The 26,015-nt window shown below is 41.8% G+C and overlaps 1 protein-coding gene across 1 annotated transcript in view; it reads left to right on the forward strand.

Annotated features, from left to right (window-relative positions):
- Positions 1 to 26,015, forward strand: part of rpap2 (RNA polymerase II associated protein 2) — a 78,566-nt gene continuing 52,551 nt past the window's right edge. Inside the window, exons 1-9 of the mRNA XM_080195213.1 lie at positions 1 to 143; positions 4,758 to 4,872; positions 8,978 to 9,076; positions 10,413 to 10,478; positions 12,137 to 12,225; positions 12,613 to 12,642; positions 15,018 to 16,038; positions 20,707 to 20,801; positions 22,317 to 22,397. Of these exons, the coding sequence (XP_080051339.1) occupies positions 7 to 143; positions 4,758 to 4,872; positions 8,978 to 9,076; positions 10,413 to 10,478; positions 12,137 to 12,225; positions 12,613 to 12,642; positions 15,018 to 16,038; positions 20,707 to 20,801; positions 22,317 to 22,397 (1,733 nt within the window). The 5' untranslated portion in view covers positions 1 to 6. The remainder of the gene's footprint in view (positions 144 to 4,757; positions 4,873 to 8,977; positions 9,077 to 10,412; positions 10,479 to 12,136; positions 12,226 to 12,612; positions 12,643 to 15,017; positions 16,039 to 20,706; positions 20,802 to 22,316; positions 22,398 to 26,015) is intronic.

Raw genomic sequence — 26,015 nt, forward strand, 5'->3', positions numbered from 1 at the left:
ACTGTCATGGCGGCGGAGCGAGAGCGGAGTGCGAGGCAATCAAAGAGCCGGCGACGGGAGGGCTCGAGCCGGACCGGCTGTCCTTCACCGGCCAGTGTCAGCGGCAAGAGCCGGGCGGCGGACACTGAATGGATCCTCCAAAGGTGAGTGTTAGTGTCCGACCCGGAGATCACGGCAGCAGAGATAGGCAGAGAGCAGGAGGCAGGATAGAGGGAGAAAGGGGAAGGATGGGGAGAGGATAGAGGGGGAGAAAAGGGGAAGGTAAAGGGAGGATGGGAACATCAATCATAACTTCATGATGAACTGCTTTGCAGAACAGTATTATTCTCACATGAATGTCGTAGTTGTTGCCGTGTACTCTAGGGAACTCGGCATGGAAGTAACACTGGATGTTCGAGCATAGGTCATTGAGATGAGTGTGCTGTACATCCATAAACCAATTCCAGTTTTTTTAAAGGTCGGCTTCTTTGGGGTTCCAAACTGTTGCTGCATTCTCCCATTTGGGTCGTGGCAGAGCCTCATATGTAACAATCTTGACCATTCTTTCACGTTTCATTAAATTTCTCCTTATAGATCCAGGAATTTTCTTTGAGCACTTACATTGTAGTTTAAGCAGTGGACCCATTCACTTGATAGGAAAGCAGCAGCAGATTAACTCTGTGTGAAAGTGAATTCTAATCATCCTGTATATGAAGGTTCCATGATGTGGAGATGCTGACATTGGACTGGAGTGGGCACTGTAAGAGCTCTCAGCACCAGGTTTATCTGGAATTATGAGCCTTTGGAATGCTGCTCCTTCCTTGATGAGTGGAGAGTTGGGTTCACAAACACATATGTAGACAGAGATGCAATTGCTAGAAGGTTGCTGCCCTAGATTTGACATGTATGTTCAAGCCATCAGGGGACACATCAATGCCAGATTCATCAGCTGCTCTCACAAGACAGCTCCACCTCACCCAAGTATAACGCAATGCTATCCGTGCTCACAAGACCAGCCACAACATTGTCTGCTGGTTTGATGACAAAGAAGGGACCACCATCATTGTGAACAGAACCGATTACTGCAAAGAAGTGCTGAACAACCAGAAACACTACAGACAGACAGTTACAGACAGATCCGACCAAAGAACACACCTGCTAATTCAACAGACTAATCAAGACCTTTGATCCGGACCTTCAGAGCACCTACATGCTCTCATTCCACGTACTCCCCACGTTGGAAATCTCCATTGCCTCCCAAAGATACACAAGGCCAACACATCCAGCTGTTCCGTTGTATCAGACAATGGGACCCTATGTGAGAACCTCTCTGGCCACGTCAAGGGCACCCTGAAACCCATCGTACAAGGAACCTCAGCTTCTGTCGTGACACTATGGGCTTCTTACAGAAACTCAGCACCCGTGGACTAGTTGAACCCTTGTCACAATGGATGTCTTGGCACTCCACACCAGCATCCCCCACGACAACGGCATTGCTGCAACAGCCTCAGTACTCAATGCCAACTGCTAATCTCCAAATGCACCTCAAAACGCCAACATCTTCATACACAAGTTCAAACAAGACTTTGTCACCGCACAGGACCTTCAACCGACGCTATGCACTCGATACGTTGATGACATTTTCTTCCTTTTGAATCACTGAAACAACTACATGATAACATCAAGTTTCAGACACACCATGGACTACTCTCCAGAATCAGTTGCATTCTTGGACACATGCATCTCCATCAAGGATGGTCACCTCAGCTCCTCACTGTACCGCAAGCCCACAGATAACCTCACGTTGTTCCATTTCTCCAGCTTCCACCCTAAAAATGTTAAAGAAGCCATTCCCTTCATATACACAGGATCTGCTCAGATGTGGAGGAATGCAACAGACACCTAGAGACACTGAAAGATGACCTTCTAAGAACGAGATATGGCACTCGAGTCATTGGTTGATAATTCCGATGCGTACAGCAAAAACCCGCACTGACCTCCTCAGAGGTCAAACATGGAACACAACCGACGGTATCCTTTGTCATCCAGTACTTCCCTTGAGCGGAGAAACTACGATACATTCTTCAGAGCTTTCAATATGTTGTCAGTGAAGACAAACATCTCGCCAAGGCCATCCCCAAGCCCCACTGACTTGCCTTCAAACAACCATGCAACCTCAAACAGACCATTGTTTGCAGCAATCTACCCAGCCTTCAAGAGAACAGTGACCCTGACTCCACACAACCCTAGTCATGGCAACCTCTGCAAGATATACCAGATCATCGACATGGATACCACCATCACACATGAGAACACCACCCATCTGATATATGGTTTATACTTATGCGATTTGGCCAAAGTTGTCTACCTTGTATGTTGCATGAAAGAGAATGTTCTGAAGCATGATACATCAGTGAGACCATGCAGATGCTATGACAACGGATGAACGAACAACACGATAATCACCAGGCAGGAGTGTTCCCTTCCTGTTGGGGAACACTTCAAGGGCATTCAGCCTCCGATCTTCGGGTAAGCACTCTCCAAGGTGGCCTTCAAGACACACAACAACACAGAATCACAAAAACTGATACCCAAGTTCTGCATGCATGAGGACGGCCTCAACCAGGATCTTGGGTTCATGTCACACGATGTGTAACCCCCACCATTTAGTCTAGGCTTGCAAAATCCTACTAACTGTCCTGGCTTGAGACAATTCACACTTTTCTAACCTGTGACTATCCCTCTTGCCACTTGCATTGTCTGTACCTGTAAAGACTTGATTACCTGTAAAGACTCGCATTCAACCATTGTCTTGCAATTGCATCTCTCTCTATTTTTGCCGTGTTTGTCAACCTAACTCTCCACTCACCTGATGAAGGCACATGATTCTAAATAACCCTGTTGGACTTTAACCTGCTGCTGTGAGACTTATTACTATGAAGGTTCCAAGCTGTCTGCATCTTCTTGCACACACAGCATGACACTTTGAGTTGAAAGTCAATTTGCTATTTGTTCAGTCCAACTAAGTTCTACAGCCGTACTCAGTCTTCCTGTCCTGTTTCCCTTATATTGGTATTCTTGCGACTTGTTGCGGATGAGATGAAAGACGTTGACAGCTTGTTTTTTCACAGAAATATTTAAATTCTTTACTAGCAAACAACAATCATATATTATGATTGAGTTTCACATGTAGTTTGAGGGAAAAAGGAGAGAATTTAAGGCTAGTGTTCTTAACTTAACCCCTGTGTCTGCATGGGTTTCCTCCAGGGGCTCCGGTTTCCTCCCACACACCAAGATGTGCAGGTTAAGTTGATTGGTTATGTTAAATTGCCCATTAGTGTCAGGGGGACTAGAAGGGTAAATTCATGAGGTTAAGGGGATAGGGCCTGGGTGGGATTGTTGTCGATGCATCCCTGATGGGCCAAATGGCCTCCTGCTGCACTGTAGGAATTCTGTGATTAAACAAGGACAATTATGAAGGCATGAAGACAGCTGGCCAAAGTGATCTGGAAAATTAGGTTAAGGATGACAGCAGTGGAGATATAGAGGCAGAAATTTAGGAAGTATTTCAGAATACACTGAAAATTTGCATTCCACTGAGGAAGAGAGAGACACTTCAGGAAACGGTCCACCATCTGTGGTTAATTAAGGAAGTTAAAAGATAATATCAAATTGGAACAAAAGTATATAATTCTACAAAAATGAGTGGTGGTCAGAACATTAGACATAATATAAAGAACAGCAAAGAATGACTAAAAGATTAATGAGGCAGAAACAAAGAGTTTCTACAACTATTAAGAAAGGAAAAGAGTAAGCAAAGTGATTGTTGATCTTCTAGCAAGTGAATCTGGGGAATTAATAATGGAAAATAACAAAATGGCACATTAATTGAATGGGTATTTTGCATCCATCTTCACCGTAAAGGAAACAAACAACATTCCACAAATAATTGGGTATCAAGAGGTGAAGAGGAGGGAAGAATTTTAAACCATTAAAACCACAGGGGAAAGGGTACTTTCTCCTCTCTCTGCTGAGCGCACCGCTCAGAGGGACTCTAAACTATCAGATAAATTAACCTGAGCTGAATGAAATTTTTTCTGTTGGACACGATTGAAAGAGCAAGGGGCACAGTTTAATGCCAAGGATCTCAAAAATAGGAAATGCAATGAATTTTAATTTTTTTCAAAGACTAATAAAATTATGGCACAGATTCCCAAGCGGAGGTGAAACAGAAAACAAGTTGTGTTTAAAAGTGGATTGAATGAATTCTTGATTAGGATGGGAAGGCAGCGTTATTAATTCTGGAATTACATCGGGAATAGATGGGAGGTTTGGAAGAGTAGACTAATTGAATCAATGATTTTTCTCCTAAAGTATTACCATGCAGCTACCATTTCTCACTGCCCCTATAATCATCATTAATACTGTGGAGAAATTTTGGAGATTCTCAATAATTTCACTGGGGACTTTGGGAGTATTGTCAGTGGATTGGTGCCCTGCGATGTCAAAGTGAACATTGGCAGCTGTCTCTAATCTATTCACCTCGAATACCCATCTCGCCAGTCACAAATCATTTTCTAAATGTCAAGTTATTGCTGCCCATTGGTTACAAATCTGACCTACCTTTGGTGAAGAATAGAGATGTACAGACACTACAGAGAAAAAAAAACTTGCATCATTCTCAGGGTAAATACACACCGGCAAATAAACATTATCCTGAAATAAGTAATTTGACTTGTTCTAACATGATTTTCCCTTTGTCTAAATATCATCTGTAGGAAAGCTACATTGCAGGCGGCTTTGAAGAAGAAACGTGAATGTGAGGCAAAAGCTCTTCATGTTGTTGAACAACTGCTTGAAACAAACATAACAGAGGAATTTCTGTTGGATTGTGTAAGTGAGTTTTTTTTCAGACTATCATATTGATGATGGAGATTTGCTTTCAAAGTTTCTAAATGTGGAAAGGTCACAAAACTATTCTGAATGTAACATCTTCCTTCACTTACAGGGTTGTACTTAGAGTTTAAGATTATATGGTGACCATACTACCCACAGGATTTTTGAAAGATCTGCACAGCCAGTGTAATCACTGTTGTTATGTAGGCCAAAAATTAAGATTCCACAAACGTCAGTTAAATGGAATTGTAGTACAAGACAGTTTGGAAGGAGACTGTTAATCTAATTGTGTCTATGCCAGCTTTTTAATTAGTTCCACTCACCATCCATTTGTAAATAGTCCTGAAAACTTTTATCTTGAAAATTATTGAATTTGGCTTCTGTTTAGGGAGTGCATTCTAGATCATGTATTGCGCGCTGAATTTTTAAAAAATCTCTGGTTCTTTTATCTTAACTCAGTGTCCTCTGAAATCCTCCTGATTTACTCTATCAAAACTCTTCATAATTTTGAACATCTCTATTAAATCTCCCTTTAACTTTTGCTCTAAGGTGGTCAACCCCAATTACTCTAGTTTCTCCACATAACTGAAGTTTCTAATCCCCAGTATCATTTTCGTAAATTTCTTCTGCATTCTCTGTAAGGCAGTGTTGCCCAAACATTTTCCCAATGTCACCCTATTTTAGTGTCAGACTTTGAGAGACTGAAAATCTGGGAGGCGGAATGGAGCTGCTAGAGAATTAGAAGTTTGTTGAAGGAATGGTGCACGGATAACCAGAGAAGCATGGGCAGTATGATGGCGCAGTGGTTAGCATTGTTGCCTGACAGCACCATGGACGTGGGTTTGATTCCCTGTGTGGGTCAATGTCTTTGTGGAATCTGCATGTTCTTACTGTGTGTGCGTGGGTTTCCCCCTACAGTCTGAAAGACGTGCTGGTTAGTTGCATTGGCCATGCTAAATTTTCCTTCTGTGTACCTGAACAGGTGCTGGAGTGTGGCAGCCAGAGGATTTTCATTGCAATGTTAATGTAAGCTGACTTGTGACTAATAAATTAACTTTAAAAACTACTGGGTTTGCTTTGAAAAAACAAAGACCTACGTTTATACAGACTATGGTTGTAGCAGCAATCAGGCCCCAGAGAGCAGTCTATTAAGCCACGCCCACTGACAACATAAGAACATAAGAAATAGGAGCAGGAGTAGGCCATGGATGCGCCTAGTTTGGGGGCGTTTAAGAGATCCGTGGATAGGTTTATGGATGGAAAGGGTTTGGTTTAGGTTAGAGGGTCATTGTTTTTTAACTGGTCAGCGCAACATCGTGGGCCGAAGGGCCTGTTCTGCACTGTAATGTTCTATGTTCTATCTAGCCCTTCGAGCCTGCCCTGCCATTCAATAAGATCATGGCTGATCTGAAGTGGATCAGTTCCATTTTCCTGCTTTCTCCCCGTAACCCTTAATTCCCTTGTCTATCAGATATCTATCTACCCATGACTTAAATATATTCAACAAGGTAGCCTCCACCACTTCAATGGGCAGAGAATTCCAGAGATTCACCACTCTTTGAGTGAAGAAGTTCCTCCTCAACTCCGTTCTAAATTGCCCCCCCTTACTTTGAGGCTGTGCCCTCTAGTTCTGTTTTCCTTTCTAAGCGGGAAGAATCTCTCTACCTCTACCCTATCCATCCCCTTCATTATCTTATACGTCTCTATAGGATCCCCCCTCAGCCTTCTAAACTCTTAACGAGTACAGGCCCAGTCTATTCAATCTCTCTTCATAAGCTAACCGCCTCATCTCCGGTATCAGCCTGGTGAACCTTCTCTGTATTCCCCCCAAGGCCAATATATCCTTTCGCAAATAAGGGGACCAAAAGAGCACACAGTATTCCAGTTGCGGCCTCACCAGTGCCCTGTACAGTTGCAGCAAGACCTCCCTGCTTTTATATATTCTATACCCCACGCTATAAAGGCCGACATTCCATTCGCCTTCTTGATCACCTGCAGACTGAGTTTTTTGCGATTTGTGCGCAAGGACCCCCAGGGCCCTCTCCACTGTAGCATGCTGCAGTTTTTCACCCTTTAAATAATAATCCCTCCTACAAGAGGGGAATTTTTTTTAAAGGGGCATTGCAGCTATCAGAACTCAGTTCAAGCTTCTCAGCTATCATGGCTGCCTTTGAGCTCAAACCCCCAGTTTGGGAACCCATGCTATGAAGTCTTGACATTTTACCTAAAATGCAATTTGTAGAATTAGAAACAATCCAACAGCAAATGGCTTATAACCAGTGATTTATAAAGGGTTTGCACAACTTCCTTACTTTTATGTTTTATGTCTTGTTTATACAACCAAGTATCCCTAGGCTTCTTTAACAGCGTTTTCAATCTATGCTTTCACCCTTAACTGTTCAAGAAGGGGGCTCATCTCTATCTTCTTGAGGGCAATTGGGGATGGGTGCTGAATACTGACCTTGCCAGCGATGCTGTCATCCCACAAGTTACTAAAAGATGTGCCCAATCCAGACCTGGTGACTTATAAGTAGTTTTTATCTGTTTTCATCTTTTCTGATTTCTGTACAACACCTTTCTTAACTGGAACATTGGCAGCACCTTCTCCTTTAGTGGTGGATGCAAAATACTCATTCTAGTGCCTCAGACATGCTACCTGCTTTTACAAGAAGATCACCCTTTTTATTCCTTTGACTACTGTTTCTCACTGTGTTTATGTCTTTGATTTAATTTAACACAGCCAATGTTATCACTATAATTTGCTTACTTCTAACTCAAATATCCCTGTGGCTTTTCTTTTTCCTTTTTCTGTTCTTGCATGAACTTAATTATTTTGCAGTCATTATTTCCTATACCACTTTGTGGTTTCCTTGATCCATTTACCAAGATTGGTGGAACGGCAAATTGCGCGGAGGGTGTGGAGAGTCTGCAGAAGGATCTAGATAGGCTGGGCGAATGGGCCAGGAACTGGCAAATGGAATTTAATGTTGGCAAGTGCGAGGTGGTCCACTTTGGTAGGAATAATGGTAGGAAGGACTATTACTTACGTGGCGAAAAACTGCAGCAGGCGACGGTGCAGAGGGACCTCAGGGTCCTTGTGCATGAGTCGCAAAAACCCAGCCTGCAGGTGCAGCAGGTGGTCAGGAAGGCGAATGGGATGCTGGCCTTCGTAGCGAGGGGGATTGAATATAAAAGTAGGGAGGTCTTGCTGCAGCTGTATAGGGCATTGGTGAGGCCGCAGCTGGAGTACTGTGTGCAGTTTTGGTCGCCGCACTTACGCAAGGATATTTTGGCCTTGGAGGGAGTGCAGAGGAGGTTTACTAGGCTGATACCGGAGTTGAGGGGGTTGAGCTATGAGGAGAGGCTGAATAAACTAGGCTTGTACTCGTTAGAGTTTAGAAGAATGAGGGGAGATCTCATTGACACATATAAGATGATGAATGGGATGGATAGGATAGAGATGGAGAGGCTCTTCCCACTCAGAAAGGACAGTAGGACTAGGGGGCACAGCCTCAAGATAAAGGGGGGGCGGTTTAGAACAGAGTTGAGGAGGAACTTCTTCACTCAAAGGGTGGTGAATCTCTGGAATTCTCTGCCTGTTGAAGTGGTGGATGCTGCCTCGCTAAATATTTTTAAGACGCGGGTTGATGGGTTTTTGATAAGCGAGGGAAATAAGGGTTATGGGGAGAGGGCGGGAATGTGGAACTGAGCCACGACAGATCAGCCATGATCTTGTTGAATGGCGGGGCAGGATCGAAGGGCTAGATGGCCTACTCCTGCTCCTATTTCTTATGTTCTTATTTATTACCCAAAACCAGGTGAGTAAAAATACACACTGAAGGAGTGCATTAGGTTTACTAAAACCACTGGGTTTGCATAGCAAAATATCTTGGGTCAGTTGTCTAAGTGAAATATTTGTTATTTGATTTAAATTGCAGATGTAAATTTTCTCCTCGTAACCTAGGATCTAACTTCCTCTAGGGCTCGCTGTAATCTGAAATTTAATAATTTTTTAATGATTGTGTTAGAAATATAATGCACTTTTTTGTATGCGTTTGCAGAAATGTTTGTGTAATTTATCCCCATTTCTGTTCCAATTAAGGTAAAGTTTATTACTCCAGTCCATTATCAGGATATTGTGGAAGAACGTTCCATAATCCAACAGTGTGGCTATCCTGTTTGCCAAAATAAACTTGAGAATGTAAGTCTGTTGTACGTCTTTTGAATTAATTCAGGGAATTGTTTGCTTTGCTCTTGTGAAGACTTATTTCACCTATTTTGTATGATCTTATCAAAAGATTAATAAATTCCACATATAGTCATTGCACTTCTGACAAAATTATGTGTTTGAGGGTCAGACACCCTGATTGGAACTGATGGCACAATTTGGGGAATAGTTTGCAAGATTAGAGACAATTGAAAAAATAAGTGGGACCTTTTGGGCTGACCAAGACACTTTTTAAAAAATTTAACTGTTAGATCAGATAGGTGTGCGTAATGCTAACTTGGAATCATTTGCTCTGGTTAAAAAGGTATAGACTACTTTTCTCTTTAGTCGAAGCACTATCATATAATTGTGCAATGCAGAGGGAGGCTGTATGGTCCATCATATAGGATCTATCAAAATTAGTCCCATTCTGCTCTATAAATAGTACATTTTTCCTACTGTATGTATTCAATTTCCTTTTGAAAGTTACAGTCGATTCTACTTCACTCCTAGGGCAGAACAGTGGCAGGGACCTGGGTTCAATTCCGAACTTGGGAGACCATCTGTGTTGCACGATTATATGATAGTGCTTTGCACATTCTCCCATGTCTGTGAGAATTTCCTCAGGTGCTCTGGTTTCCTCCCACAGTTCAAAGATGTGCAGGTTAGGTTGATTGGCCACGCTAAATTGTTCCTTGGTATTGGGGGATTAGCAGGGTAAATACATTTTGTTGAGGCTACAGGGTCTGAGTGGGATTGTTGGTGCACCTCGATGGGTCTAATGGCCTCCTTCTGCACTTGAGGAATTCTATAAATCTTTTAGGCAGTGTATTCTTACAGCTCTGTAATTTTTAAACTGAAAATTCTCATCTCCCCTCTAGTTACTGAGCCCCTTCAAGTCCAGATGGGTTCTCCTGATTTACCCTTTCAAAACCCTTTAGAATCTTGAACTGATCTAATCGATCTCCCCTGGAAGATGTAAAGTTTGTTGCAAATAGACCATTTACACCTGAACTAATCCTGCTATTATCTTACATCTGTCTGTTTCCAGTTGAAATTTCTAATTAGCAGTTGAGAATTTTTGTTGCGCTCCCCACATCTCCCTCTGCACCCCCGTCCCCCGTCCCCTGCCCCCCCCGTAATGCTGTAAAAGAACATTTACAGCATTACCTGAGGTACAGACAGAGAATTGAACCCGAGACCTCCTTGAACTCTATAACGTGGTTCTTATTTGTATTCAACAACTAAGCTATTTGGCAGTCCTATTGCTGATTTTCATGTAACACATTGAATTTTTAAAAATGTACATTTATTCCTTTATTCCTTTTAGGTACCCAAACAGCAATACAAAATATCGACCAATACCAATCGGGTTTATGACATTACTGAAAGAAAGGCAAGAATTGTTTCAATTTTTTAAAAAGTTTCATTTAAAGAATTTAATATTTGTGTTGAGGGAATGTATTTTTATACTCCGAGTTTTATGCGTGAAAGTTGAGCTTGCACCTTACCATGGAATCAACACTGCTGTGAAATTTTTTCCAGCATTGTTTCAGCTACACCAAAGTGAAAAGTAATGTATGTATTTAATACAGCTAAAAAGAAACATGTTAAATATTACCCTTCCTAAGAAAGTTAATTGTAATAAATATTGCCGTTATTGTCACAAGGGGTGGCACAGTGGTTAGCACTGCTGCCTCACAGTGCCAGGGACCCGGGTTCAATTCTCAGCTTGGGTTACTATCTGTGTGGAGGCTGCACGTTCTCCCTGTGTCTGTGTGGGTTTCCTCTAGTTGCTCCGGTTTCCTCCCACAGTCCAAAGATGTGCATTGGCCATGCTAAATTCTCCCTCCGTGTACCCGAACAGGCACTGGAGTGTGGCAACTAGGGGTTTTTCGCAGTAACTTCATTGCAGTGTTAATGTAAGCCTATTTGTGACAAATAAACTACTTTGAATACTATTATCACTGAATAAACATTTCAGCTGTTATTAATAATCCAGAGACTGAGCTGATTATTCATAAGAAGTGTGCTCAAATCCATCATGGGAGCTTGAGAATTTGAATTCAATATTAAAAAATTCTGGAAGTATAAAGTTAGTTTTTTTTTAAGCTGAACGCAAAGTTGTCATAAAACCCCAATTTGTTCACTAATTTCCTTTAACAATGGAAATCTGCTTGTTTTAGTCTGTACATGACTTCAATTCCACACAAACGTGGCTGACCCTTAACTTTCTGAAGGGCAGATAGGAAGAGTACCAATTGCTAATAGGGTATAGAATTGATCCACAACCATTCAAGTTATGTTTTCCTTTAAAAGCCGGTTGAATTAATGACTGATGTTCTTAAACACAGATAAAGATATTGGTTTTTGATCTGGGGAGTCCATATTGGATGTTTCAATGCAATCAAATTCTTTATAGTATTTGCCTATTGCAGAATTGGCTCAGTCAATAAACTACAGTAATTGTGATTGCTTTTGTCTTAAGTCTTTTGGTTTTGGCAGTCATGATTTCTAACCTCAGTTCAGTGTTGTCTTGTAATGAGTCCACAAGACATGAACCACTTGATTGTAGAGTTGAATATTCTAGAGAAAGAAATCTTAATTGTTCCCATCATTCTGCAGTTGATGACCTTTCAATTATGGTCAAACTCATGTACCAAGCTTGTTCACTGGTCTATAACTGCTGGGAAATTTTTGAATGAAGGAATAAAGGATGACAAGCCCTATTGAATGACTTTAAAATTTGTGAAGCAATAAGGCGGGACATCATGGTCAATTTTTAACCATCCACTGACTAGCAAAAAGGGTTGTTGCTTTAGGTCTGCTGCTCTCAATAACTTGCTCATACCTGGGCAAGGTCCAAGCTGAAAGTTGGTGCCTGTAAAATCATATTAAATAGCCAGTTGTGAACCAGAAAAATAACCAGAAAACCACAAATAAAGGAAGAAGTGTCATATAATTTAGAAAAGGCCTACTGTCATGTGCTTAAGTTAAGGAAAGATGATTTCTGTAAATACAAACACAATTTAAATTCTTCTACTATTTTAACAGTGTTTTTGCAGCAATTTTTGTTACAAAGCTTCCAAATATTTAGAAGCTCAGATTCCAAAGAACCCATTATGGTCACGAGAAGAAGAAAGGTGAATACTTATTCTAAATTTATGATTTATATTTACTATATATGTTTTTTTTCATTGAACTTTTAGTACAGGTTTTTAGGAAGTGTAATAATGGAAGTATGGCTAATCTGCATTTAAAATTTGCCATTTAATAATAAAGTTGTGAATGTGACTGGTCAGTAAAAAGAAGACATGGATGGCCAGGTGAGGCTGTGGATTATCTCTGTCCTTTTTTCCCTTGGAATATTGGTTGAAATCCAGCTTTAATTAAGAGAATGATGATCTTTTCTGTGGTGAGTTTGGGCATTGCTGTTATTGTAGAGGCTGAAGTGTGGCTGGTGTAAGAAATCAGAAAAATTCTGAGAATATTTATTTTATGTATGAAAATTATTGTCTTTTGTTTTGTAGATCTTCATGTCGGTTATTAAAGGAACAAGGGTAAGCAATGATTTAATTCGTTTTGTGGAAAACAGTGGATGTTTTCTTAGGTTTTGCACTTGATATGAAGAGAGTATTTTCGGGAAAGCTCTTGTACATGACCTGCTGCATTTCTTGCAGTCCATTCTTAAAATGGTTTCACTAGAGAATTTATCAACCAATAACTTGTGTCAAAATTCAATCAGTCCTTGAGCTGTGATGAAAATACATAGCAATAGCACAAGTGGTGCAACTTGTTTATCCTCTGAACATAAGAACATAAGGAATAGGAGCAGGAGTAGGCCATCTAGCCCTTTGACCCTGCCCCGCCATTCAATAAGATCATGGCTGATCTGAAGTGGATCAGTTCCACTTTCTCCCCATAACCCTTAATTCCCCCATCAAAAACCTATCTACCCGTGACTTAAATATATTTAGTGAGGTAGCCTCCACCACTTCAACGGGCAGAGAATTCCAGAGATTCACCACCCTTTGAGTGAAGAAGTTCCTCCTCAACTCTGATCTAAACTGCTCCCCCCCTTATCTTGAGGCTGTGTCCTCTAGTCCTGCTGTCCTTTCTGAGCAGGAAGAATCTCTCTACCTTTACCCTATCTATCCCCTTCATTATCTTATACGTCTCTATAAGATCCCCCTTCATCCTTCTAAACTCCAATGAGTACAGACCCAGTCTATTTAGTCTCTCTTCATAGGCCAACCCCCTCATCTCCGGTATCAGCCTAGTGAACTTCTGTTGCTCAATGTTGTTATGTTTTCATTTACCTGTACTCCATACTTTGTTATACATCGGTGGCACAGTGGTTAGCACTAATGCATCACAGCTCCAGGGACCCAGATTCAATTCCTGGCTTGGGTCACTCTCTGTGTGGAGGAGGAATCTCTTCAGCCAGAGAGTGGTGAATCTGTGGAATTCTTTGCCACAGAGGGTTGTGGAGGCCAGGTCGTTGAATGTCTTTAAGGCAGAGAAAGGTTCTTGATTAATAAGGGAATCAGGGGTTATGGGGAAAAGGCAGGAGAATGGGTGTGAGAAAATATTAGTTATGATTGAATGGCGGAGCAGATTTGATGGACCATGTGGCCTAATTCTCTGTCCTGTGTCTTATGGAGTCTGCATGGATTTCATCTCGATGCTCCAGTTTCCTCCCACAGTCCGAAAGATGTGCTGCTTAGATGCATTGGCCACAGTAAATTCTCCTTCTGTGTATCCTCAGTGAGGTGACTGGGGATTTTCACAGTAACTTCATTGCAATGTTAATGTGGCATTAATAATTAAACTTCAAAACTTTATATCTTAAAATTGATCGTTGCTAATTAATTGTGCTGCCATTTGTTTAGGAGATTTGGGCATTGATCTTGTATTTAATTTCCTACCTTTGTACCTTCTATGCATGAAAGTGAGAGATAAAACGAAAAAATGCATTTATGTGCATCTTTTTTGCAGAAAAGTGATGAGAGATACTTGCAATCCTTACCATTGACCAGGAGATGGCGCATTTGTTTGTATATTTAGAATTATTATTTTCAAATCGCTTAATCCCCTCCAGCTATACAGCCCCATGAGATATCTATGCCTCTCCAATTCGTGCCTCTTACATATCTCTAATTTAAATTATTTCATTGTGAGTAGCAATATCCTCATCTGCCAAGGCCCAAAGCTCTGGAATTCACTCCCTCACTTTCTGGCCTCTTTTTTTCAGGTGTTCTGTAAATACCTTCCTCTGAGTGCAAACCCTCTAATCCACCATGGCTCAGAGTCACATTTTCTTTGACGACTCTCCTGTGAAGCACCTTGGGATGTTTTACTACATGAAAAGCATAAATTAAGTAGTTTTTGGAGACCTTCTGGCTACTGTTTTTGGATAGAGGCCAAGAAGGTACAACTAATGCAGATGCAAGCAACTGTCTTCCTCTATTTTCAGGATCTAGTTGTTCGAGAGGTGGGGCTACAGCCAGATGAATGATTGAGGTGATACTCTGTTCAGAATCCCTCCGCATCCATCTCAAGAGAAGCTATTGGCCCAGATAGGCAATTAACCATCTTAAAGCCTCCAAAACATGTAAACCACCAGTAGATTGAGCCAGGAGTTACCATAAGGCTTCCAACAAAAGTTGGATAAGATTTATAGATAGCTTCAGAGACCTGAAGAAATGCGTGGAGATTCACAAACCAGTTGGGAAGTGGAATAAAGAGTAAACTCATTACACAACGTTATATTCAATTCAGTCAGCCTTGCTTACTTAAAGCAGAAGCTAATGTTAAAGTTGTAATTTTATGATATCGGACTGGCAAAGTATGGCCAGAAAATCTTTGCTGTAAATGTCAACGTGTAATTTGCTTTTTCTGTCATGATTTACAATAATTTATCCCCCTCTTGCAGAGGTAGTGCTGGAGAAGAGGTGAGATTTCAAAGTTCAAGCTTCCAGGTTTCAGATATTGATAATCCTGCCTTTATGGAAGATCAGCATGTGTCTACCTCCTCCTCAAGTGAAAACGATAGCAGCGACTCAGACCAAGAGTTTGTTTCTACCATCCTTTTTGATGAAAAGTGTAATTTAAAAACTACGGAGCAGAAACTGTTCAAAAAACAGCAACAAGCTACAAAACCTAAGAAAATGGTACCTGTGCCAAAACATTTAGAAATGGATCATGAAGTAGAACATATTGCACATCAGTTGAAGAAATGTCATGTTAACAATACTGAGACATCGAGTCCTGGATTGTCCCAAAGTGTGGAAACTGAACAATTGACCGTTGCGCCAAAAGAAAAGTGTTCTCTGACATCAGAGAGAAACCTGTCTCCAGTCACTGCATTGACAGAATTAAAAGATAATGAAAAAGTTGTGGCAGACAAAAACTTTACAACACAGGGTCTAAGCAAGAAGGGCGCTGAATCACTGAAGATGATGATAGAAAAAATAAAACAATCGAGCCATTCTAATTCAGGGAGATATGTTTCAGGAGCTGAACTGTCTGCTGTTAAAAGTAGTGCACTGGAATTATTAAGACAAACACTAAGTGAATGGAATACAGAAGAAACCTTAAGATTTCTTTATGGTTCTAATTTTAAATGCACAGAGGTACCAACTAATTGGCCAAGTCAAGCGTCTTGCGTAACTGAGCAAGAAGAACTTGATGAAGATGATCTGGACAGCGTGGAAGTGGTTGAAATCTCCAACTCTAATGAAAGTGTTGGAAACAATAAAAATGGCTTGAGCAAAGTTGTTCAAGTTGGAAGGCCAGAGGCCCCTGCAAGACCTTTACCAAATTTTGAAGAAATAAATCAGGAATCTGAATTTCTTCATTTGAAGGTCAGAGAGTTTTATAAGGGGCAGTATGTTTTGCCTGAGGAAGTTGAAAGCAAGTGTGATGAAAATTCTCAATCCATAAGTTATGTGCAGGTACGTCTCACACTCTGAAGTTGGTAATATTTTTGTATAAAATGACACTGCCTGAAATTATCAGTTTTTTTTGGCTAAGCTATCCTTACTTTTCTCTTAAGAGCCCATTGCTGTGGAAGCCTGAAATCCTCGTTCTGGTTGCCTGCAGAAACCTTCTGGCCTTCTCACAGCTTCCAAGCTAACTCTGCTGTCTCCTTTCTGCCACAAGACTCAGTGAGGACCATTGTAGATATCTTCCTCTGGCTGCAAAACAGCTGCTTTTTTCTCCTCAAAATACAAACTGAGCTGCAGCCTTGCCTTCATTCCACGCAGTGGACAATTAAAATTAATATTTTCTCTGCTAAAGTGCGGACCTGGTTAACAGTGATCTCCTGTCAGTTCTCTCAAACCAAAACCGAGAGAATTAAACAAAATAACTTCATACCTTCATGGCGAAAAACCTTACATGGTGAAAAACTGCAGCATGCGATGGTGCAGAGGGACCTCGGGGTCCTTGTGCGTGAGTCGCAAAAACCCACCCTGCAGGTGCAGCAGGTGGTCAGGAAGGCAAATGGGATGCTGGCCTTCATAGCGAGGGGGATTGAATATAAAAGTAGGGAGGTCTTGCTGCAACTGTACCAGGCACTGGTGAGGCCGCAGCTGGAGTACCGTGTGCAGTTTTGGTTGCCGCACTTACACAAGGATATTTTGGCCTTGGAGGGAGTGCAGAGGAGGTTTACTAGGCTGATACCGGAGTTGAGGGGGTTGAACTCTGAGGAGAGGCTAAATAAACTAGGCTTGTACTCGTTAGAGTTTAGAAGAATGAGGGGAGATCTCATTGAGACATATAAGATGATGAATGGGATGGATAGGATAGAGGTGGAGACACTCTTCCCGCTCAGAAAGGACAGTAGGACTAGAGGGCACAGCCTCAAGATAAAGGGGGGGGGGGCGGTTTAGAACGGAGTTGAGGAAGAACTTCTTCACTCAAAGGGTGGTGAATCTCTGGAATTCTCTGCCCGTTGAAGTGGTGGAGGCTGCCTCGCTAAATATATTTAAGACGCGGGTTGATAGGTTTTTGATGGGCAAGGGGATTAAGGGTTATGGGGAGAGGGCGGGAATGTGGAACTGAGACACGACAGATCAGCCATGATCTTATTGAATGGCGGGGCAGGCTCGAGGGGCTAGATGGCCTACTCCTGCTCCTATTTCTTATGTTTGCAACTCATCTATGTGACAATGTGGCATCCATGATGTGGAGCTGCTGGCATTGGACTAGGGCGGGCATAGTAAGAAGTCTAGACAAATGGAATGACATCCGATGAAGGGGCAGCACTTAAAGTTCGTGATTCCAAATAAACCTGTTGGGCTTCTGACAATGTGGCATGCTTTGAACATAAGAAATAGGAGCAGGAGTAGGCCATCTAGCCCCTCGAGCCTGCCCCGCCATTCAATAAGATCATGGCTGATCTGAAGTGGATCAGTTCCACTTTCCCGCTTTCTCCCCATAACCCTTAATTCCCTTGTCTGTCAAAAACCTATCTACCCGTGACTTAAATACATTTAGCGAGGTAGCCTCCACCAGTTCAACGGGCAGAGAATTCCAGAGATTCACCGCCCTTTGGGTGAAGAAGTTCCTCCTCAACTCCAATCTAAACCGTACCTCCCCCCTGCCCTTATCTTGATGCTGTGCCCTCTAGTCCTGCCATCCTTTCTAAGCGGGAAGACTCTCTCTACCTCTACCCTATCTATCCCCTTCATTATCTTATATGTCTCTATAAGATCCCCCCCTCATCCTACTAAACTCCAACGAGCACAGGCCCAGTCTATTCAGTCTGTCTTCATAGGCTAACCCCCTCATCTCCAGTATCAGCCTAGTGAATCTTCTCTGCACTCCCTCCAAGGCCAATATACCCTTCCGCAAGTGCGGCGACCAAAACTGCACACAGTACTCCAGCTGCCGCCTCAGCAGTACATAAGAACATAAGAAATAGGAGCAGGAGTAGGCCATCTAGCCCTTCGAGCCTGCCCCGCCATTCAATAAGATCATGGCTGATCTGTCATGGCTCAGTTCCACTTTCCCGCCCTCTCCCCATAATCCCCTCTCTTATCAAGAACCCATCAACCCGCTTCTTAAAAATATTTAGCGAGGCAGCCTCCACCACTTCAACGGGCAGAGAATTCCAGAGATTCACCACCCTTTGAGTGAAGAAGTTCCTCCTCAACTCTGTTCTAAACCGCCTCCCCTTTATCTTGAGGCTGTGCCCCCTAGTCCTACTGTCTTTTTTGAGCGGGAAGAGTGTCTCCACCTCTATCCTATCCATCCCATTCATCATCTTATACGTCTCAATGAGATCTCCCCTCATTCTTCTAAACTCTAACGAGTACAAGCCTAGTTTATTCAGCCTCTCCTCATAGCTCAACCCCCTCAACTCCGGTATCAGCCTAGTAAACCTCCTCTGCACTCCCTCCAAGGCCAAAATATCCTTGCGCAGGTGCGGCGCCCAAAACTGCACACAGTACTCCAGCTGTGGCCTCACCAATGCCCTATACAGCTGCAGCAAGACCTCCCTACTTTTATATTCAATCCCCCTCGCTATGAAGGCCAGCATCCCATTCGCCTTCCTGACCACCTGCTGCACCTGCAAGCTGGGTTTTTGCGACTCATGCACAAGGACCCCGAGGTCCCTCTGCACCGTCGCCTGCTGCAGTTTTTCGCCACTTAAGTAATAATCCTTCCTACCATTATTCCTACCAAAGTGGACCACCTCACACTTGCCAACATTAAATTCCATTTGCCATTTCCTGGCCCATTCGCCCAGCCTATCTAGATCCTTCTGCAGACTCTCCACACCCTCCGCACAATTTGCCTTTCCCCCAATCTTGGTGTCATCAGCAAATTTCGACACCCTACACTCGGTTCCCTCCTCCAGATCATCTATATAAATGGTAAATAGCTGAGGCCCCAGCACCGACCCCTGGGGCACCCCACTAGTCACCAACCGCCAATCCGAATAGCACCCATTGACCCCCACTCTCTGCCTCCTATTTGACAACCAATCCTCTATCCACGCTAACACCCTACCCCCAACTCCATGTCCCCTGACCTTCTGCAATAACCTCTTGTGAGGTACCTTGTCAAACGCCTTCTGAAAATCCAGAAAGACCACATCCGCCGGCTCTCCTCTATCCACTGCCCTAGACACATCCTCATAGAACTCCAGTAAATTTGTCAGACACGACTTCCCTTTAATGAAACCGTGTTGCATCTGCCCTATCAAGCAATTCCCTTCAAAATGCCTCGCAATTTCCTCCTTAATGACGGATTCTAACATTTTACCTACCACAGACGTTAAACTAACCGGCCTATAGTACCCTGTCCGGTTGCAGCAAGACCTCCCTGCTTTTATATTCTATCCCCCTCGCTATAACGGCCAACATTCCATTCACCTTCTTGATCATAAGAACATAAGAAATAGGAGCAGGAGTAGGCCATCTGGCCCTTCGAGCCTGCCCCGCCATTCAATAAGATCATGGCTGATCTGTCGTGGCTCAGTTCCACATTCCCACCCTCTCCACCTGCTGCACCTGCAGACTGGGCTTTTGTGATTCGTGCTCAAGGACCCCCAGGTCTCTCTGCACCATAGCACGCTGCAGCTTTTCGCCTTTTAAATAATAATTGGATGGTCTCAAGTAGAAATGCAAAGCAATTATTTTACCTTCACCACAACCCTCTGATTCTGTGACACAATTTATGTCTTTAATGAGGTTTTGCAACCCTCTTTCCAAGAATTTCAGGATTTTGGTTACTTCTGTGGAGATCATGACGCACTCTGTCTCTACCAAGAGGCCCAGAAATGGGTCATTCATTGTCAGTATTCACATTTCTAACACTCTGATCCTGAAAATAAACATAGGTTAGCTTTTAACCATAATTCACTCCAGCTTATTTGAGTTGCATTTATAATAGAGTTGTGTTTACTAGTTTCTCAAACAGATCCCCCAATTTATCTACAGTTAAAGCTTTTAATTCCCAAAGCTAAAAGTTATATTCTAAAACATGAATTGTGCAGTAGGTATTTGTGACAACTGTTTCTATTTGTGGTCCAGTAGCCCACATTTGATCACATTTTCTTCTGAACATCCAAACCTAATTTTGAGTTACACCTTCCTCTAACATTGGTATAATTATGAATAGCTATGCAGTGCAGAAAAGTTTGAACATATAATTGAGCCTTTAAGTTTTTTTAAAAAGTCATTCCATTTATCTAGACTGGATTTGAAATCTGATTTCAAAAGTGGAAGAGCGTGTGTTGATTTGATTTGTTATTGTCACATGTATTAACATACAGTGAAAAGTATTGTTTCTTGCGCTCTATACAGACAGAGCATACCATTCATAGAGAAGGAAACGAGAGAGTGGAGAATGTAATGATACAGTCATAGCTAGGGTGTAGAGAAAGATCAACTTAATGCAAGGTAAGTCCATTCAAAAGTCTGACAGCAGTAGGGAAGAAGCTGTTTTTGAGTTGGTTGGTACGTGACCTCAGACTTTTGTATCTTTTTCCCGACGGAAGAAGGCGGAAGAGAGAATGTCCGGGGTGCGTGGGGTCAACTGATTTGTCGGAACTTTGACTAAATTAATTCAACACTAAAATAGACTAAGTGATATTTTTATTTGGAATCTAGGGAAATGAAGAGAAGGATCCAGTTCTTCCATTGTTGGATTTTGCCGCACAGCATCAGATCCGCAAACGGATTGTGTTGGACAGGCTTAAAAAAATGTAAGTACAATATTATTGGTAGATGTTTATTAATATCCACCTAGATTCCTCTTCTTATTAGCTACATTAACATAAAATAGTTATTTGCAAGTTAACATTCTAATCTCGTATTTTTCGGAAAGTTACTTTTTGGGGGGGGAAACACAGGCTGGATGTGAATGAAAATACATCAGTGAATAACATTTAATACTTGTCACTTGAGTTTTCTATTTGAATCTCTACATATAAATTTTCAAGATTCTATTGCATCACTTGACTGGTGTTTTCACAGGCACATCATACAATATTGAACTTTTTATATGCACTAAAATGAATAATATGCATAAATGTGTCACTTAATAAAAAGTTTACATTAAATCTTAGATCTTTCCTATAACAGATCCTAACCTGCAAATTTTCTTTCATAAGAACATCTTATGTTCTTTTTGTCTGAACACTCTTCTGAAATTCATGGCTTTCCTGTGTATAAAGGTGCAAAAGCCTGGAATTGCTTCTTGTTGATGCTGTTTTTTCAGTATGATAAGGCAGAAGTTCATATAAAGATGTGAAAGATCATTAATATTTTAAGCATCTTTTCCAGGCAAGTTACGTTCAATGTGATTCATGTTTTCATGTTTCCACAACCTTTTGAGCTTGTTTATTTTTAACATGTGGACTGCAGTGGTTGAAGAAGGTAGCCCACCACCACCTTCTGAAGGACAACTGGAGATGGGCAATAAATGCCTTAGTCACTGATGCCCACATCCCAAGAATTAATTTTTAAAAATGATCGTGAATTAAAGGAGACAGTTTTAAACAATATTATCTTCTAAATCCTAGCAATCCTAACAAATTGTCCAGGTGGTCTTGCTCTCTTCTCATTCAGTCTATGCATAGTAACCTAATGGCAAGCTGCTTGTGCTCTCTTTACTGTTGCTTCCTACAAATTCAGGGTCCATTGCTTTGTGCTTTCTCAAGATGATCAGGTTACCACATCGCTAAAGATAAGAAAGCAAATTTTAGCATTCAAAGTGTTTTGTTTTCTGTTTTAGTTGCCTGCATTCTACCACAGTCAGAAAATGATTGAAAATTGTGAATTTTAGATTCTACCACCGCAGTTTGGTTTCTTTGGACAGGCAGCATTCCCTGCCAGGTTAAAATTAGATGCAACTTTTGAAGTAAAACTATGCACAAACACGATTGTGGTTATCATTCCCAAAGTAGAGATAACGTCTTCCGTCCCAAAGATGAGTTACATTGATTGGACTTGAAACATTTGCAGGGGGGTTTTATGGCCTCGCTTGAGCGAGACCAAAACTACCCGCTCGTGGTCGGACGTTTCTGTTGTTCGTACCTCACCTGCTCTGATTCTGTGGCAGGCGAGGCGGTAGAATTTCGGTGATTCATTCTGTTTCTCTCTCCACAGATGCTGAGTGTTACCATCATGCATTGTAGTAAAATCAGTTGCATTAATCTGGATCATCCAAAGAAAATGGTTAATATATTCTAAAAGCTTAATGTATTTTTAATTCCTAGTTTACCTGAATTACTGGGCCCTTTTCAACTTGGGATGTCTGATATATCTTCTGATCTAAGTAGTCTTGTAAAAACATTCAGGTGAGTGATTCAACTTGCAAATTGTTTTTGTGTGTGTCTGATGTATGCGTTCTGTCTTGCCAACCATTGTCAGATCTGACTCGATCACAAAAAGCGTGGGCCTTGCTCGCCTCTGTCAAAAGCAGTCACAATTCCAAAGATGTGGAAGGCCCTCATCTTCACTACTAGTTTCTCCTTGGATTTGTCCCTCTAAAAACAATTAAACTAGTTTATGGGCTTTTATATCACTAAGACTAAGACCAAAGCAGTTGTCTCAGGCTCCTACCGCAGACTCCTTATTCTTATTAATTCCATCCCCCACGTTCCCAGAGCCATTGCCTCAAACCATATGGTTTGCAATCTCAGTGCTCTATTTGACATCAAGTTGTTTCCTACCCCAAGCCCTCTTCTTCACAATGGTTGCCTAATTCCACCTCCTTGTGTTGCCCATCTCCATCCCTGTCTTGCACACCTGCTTCAAAATGCTATCTACGCATTTGTCCTCTCTGGACTCTACTGCCAGCATCCTCCTAGCCAGGCTTCAATCCTCCACTGTTTGTAAACGTGAGCTGTGAAATGTTGGTGCTATTGTTGTCATATCTCAGCTCCCATCTCCTGGTTGCCTAATGTCTTGAATTTGAAATGTTTATTCTCAATTTGAATCCCATCATATCTTCACTTCTTTCCCTACGTCTGTAACCTTCTCTGTTCTGAATTATTCCTGCATTTCTTCAGTTTTTTTTTCCCTTTGCATTTCCCTAGCCCTTTGTCCCATCATTGGTGACAATTCCTGCAGCCAAATAAACTATATTTCTTTCCCATGATCTTCTGTCTCCTTACCTTTTTCAACTTTTAAATGCAGCTTAGAACCCCAAGCTCAAACCAAGTTTTTGGTCACAAATCTAATAATCTTTATGGCTGTCTATTTTTGTCTGATTATGTTTCTATGAAGCACTTTGAGTTTTTTGTTCTTACACTGAAGATGCTATTTGGTTGCATTGTTGTTGAAGGAATTAATCTTGGACGTTTCTTGGAGGATTGCAAGCTGTAAGAATTAGAAGTAATTATAGTAATTACCACTAAGAAATAATTTCTATCTCCAAAATAGAAACTTACCATGTCTGTTAAAATAAAATTATTCAGTGCATTTCATTGGGCACACTATTGACTAAGATGTTTTGGCTTAATTATGAGAACTTATAAAATGTAGCAACAAATGCACTAATTGCATTTGCATGTGTCACTGTGTTTTTGTGTATTTCTATGTCCAAGACATAGAAATCATTTGACCCCGTATTAGTTCTTCCAACGCGAAGCACTTGGGGATCAACCCTCTCCCTCATTGTGACATCTAAATTGTTTCTGAAACGTATCGATGTTTGCCTCTGTCACTCTTCCAGCAAGTCAATTTCATACGGATTAGGAGCAGGAGTGGGGCAATCGGCCCATTGAGCCTGCTGCACCATTCAGTATGACCCTGGTTGATCTGATTGTGGTCTCAACTCCACGTTTCGCCTGTCCCCGAGACTCTTTCACTCCCTTGTTAGTCAAGAATTTATTTCCCTCTGCCTTAAAAATATTTGATGACCCTGCCTCCACCCTACCTATCGTTGTGTCATTAGCAATTTAGCAACCATACATTTGGCTCCTTAATCCAAGTCATTGATACAAATTGTAAAAAATAAAAGCAAGTTATTGCGGGTGCTGGAATCTGTAACCAAAAGAGAAAATGCTGGAAAATTTTAACAGGTCTGGCAGCATCTGTAAGGAGAGAAAAGAGCTGATGTTTTGAGTCCAGGTGGCACTTTGTCAAAGCTAAAAAGCAGAGAAGCTGTAATCAGAGGGTAAGCTGTGACAGTTGAAGATGTAGGGGGAGGGGTGAGAGATGGTTAGGAGAGAGATAAAATTGAGAGAAAGTGGGAGCAAAAGGGGAGAAAAAGTAAGGATAGGAGGAAAGACTAGGGGGGAGAAGAAAAATAAAGGTAGAGAATAGTTACAAATGAAAAGAAATAAAAACAAGGAGGTCGAGGTGGGGTAGAGTCAGTCATCTGAAGTTGTTAAATTCGATGTTGAGAGCAGAAAGCTGTAAAGGTGAGATGCTGTTCCTCCAGTTTGTGTTGCGCTTCACTGGAACATTGCAGCACGCCAAGGACAGACAGCTGGGCATGGCAGCAGGATTGTGTGTTTAAAATGGCAAGTTGTACAAATTGTACATATTGTAATACAATACAAATTGTAAATATTTGAGGTGTCAGCACTGATCCTTGTGGCACTCCACTCGTCACGTCTTACCAACCTAGAAAAGTCCCATTTATGCCCAGTGTTTGAAGGGCCGAAGGGCGTATTCCTGTGCTGTGCTGTTCTTTGTCTGTTTTCTGTTGGCTAATTAATCTCTATCCATGCTTATATGTTAGCCCCTCCACTGTCAGTTCTTTTATGTAGTAACCTTGGATGTGGCACTTTGTCAAATGCCTGCTGAAAATCTAAATGCAGCACATCCACAGGTTCCCCTTTATCCACATTGTTACTTTCTCAAAAAATTCCAACAAATTAATCAAGCATGATTTGCCTTTCACAAAACAGTGTTGAGTCTCTTCAAGTGTTGATTGTGTGAAAAATAATTTATCGATACCCAGTCATTTTCTTCTGGAACATGAAAACTGAGAGCATGGTTTGTACTATGGGTGTTTAGTGGCACACTGGTAATGTACCTACATTGGAGCCAGAAGCTCAAGGTTCAATTCGCACTCTGAGATTTGATAGCCTGGTGCATTCATAAGGTAGTCAAACAGATTGATTACCAACCAGCAAGTCCTTCTAATATTTTGTGTCAGGCGGTAAGAGGAGGGGAGTGTCTGTACCTGCAGAAGGCGGCAACAACAAACTACTGCAATACTTGCCAAACCATAGACCAACACATGATTGACAATGCCCTCTCAGGGAGGAGAGAGAGTTTGTAGTCCAAGAAAGTTCAATGAATTGACTAGATTTAATTTTAGGCAGCCATGTCAATCAGTTGTGTACTTTTTTTAGTTTAATAATGTCGATTCCTTGGTTATATACAGTTAACAAGAGCACGTTAACAATTCACTTTTTTCAACAACATCAAACCTACATTTTTTATTATTCTTTCATGGTAAGCAAGCATTGCTGGCAAGGCCAGCATTAATTACTCTTGAGAAGGTGGAGGTGAGCCGCCATCTTGGACTGCAACCATCAGTGGGGTTTTGTATATCTGGGTGCTCTTGGGTAGAAAGTTCAAAGATTTTACCCCAATGGCAGTATATCTCTATGTCAAAATGATGTGTGGAGGTTAGCCTCCAGGCCTTTGTGTGGCTTTGCCTTTGCCCTTTTTGGTAGTAGAGGATCATGGGTTTGGAAGATGTTGTCAAAGAAACCTTGGTGAGTTGCTGCAGTGCATTTTATAGTGATTAGGCAGTACAGTGGTTCACATTACTGCCTCACAGCGCCAGGCACCTGGGTTTGATTCCCAGCTTGGGTCATTCTGTGCGGAGTCTGCACATTCTCCCCATGTCTGCATGGGTTTCCTCCAGGTGGTCCGGTTTCCTCCCACATTCTGAAAGACGTGTTGGTTAGGTGCATTGACCCGAATAGGCGCTGGAATGTGGCGGCTCGGGG

The sequence above is a fragment of the Carcharhinus amblyrhynchos genome, chromosome 9 (assembly GCF_965287045.1).
Source record: "Carcharhinus amblyrhynchos chromosome 9, sCarAmb.v2.hapA, whole genome shotgun sequence".
Lineage (NCBI taxonomy): Eukaryota > Metazoa > Chordata > Chondrichthyes > Carcharhiniformes > Carcharhinidae > Carcharhinus > Carcharhinus amblyrhynchos.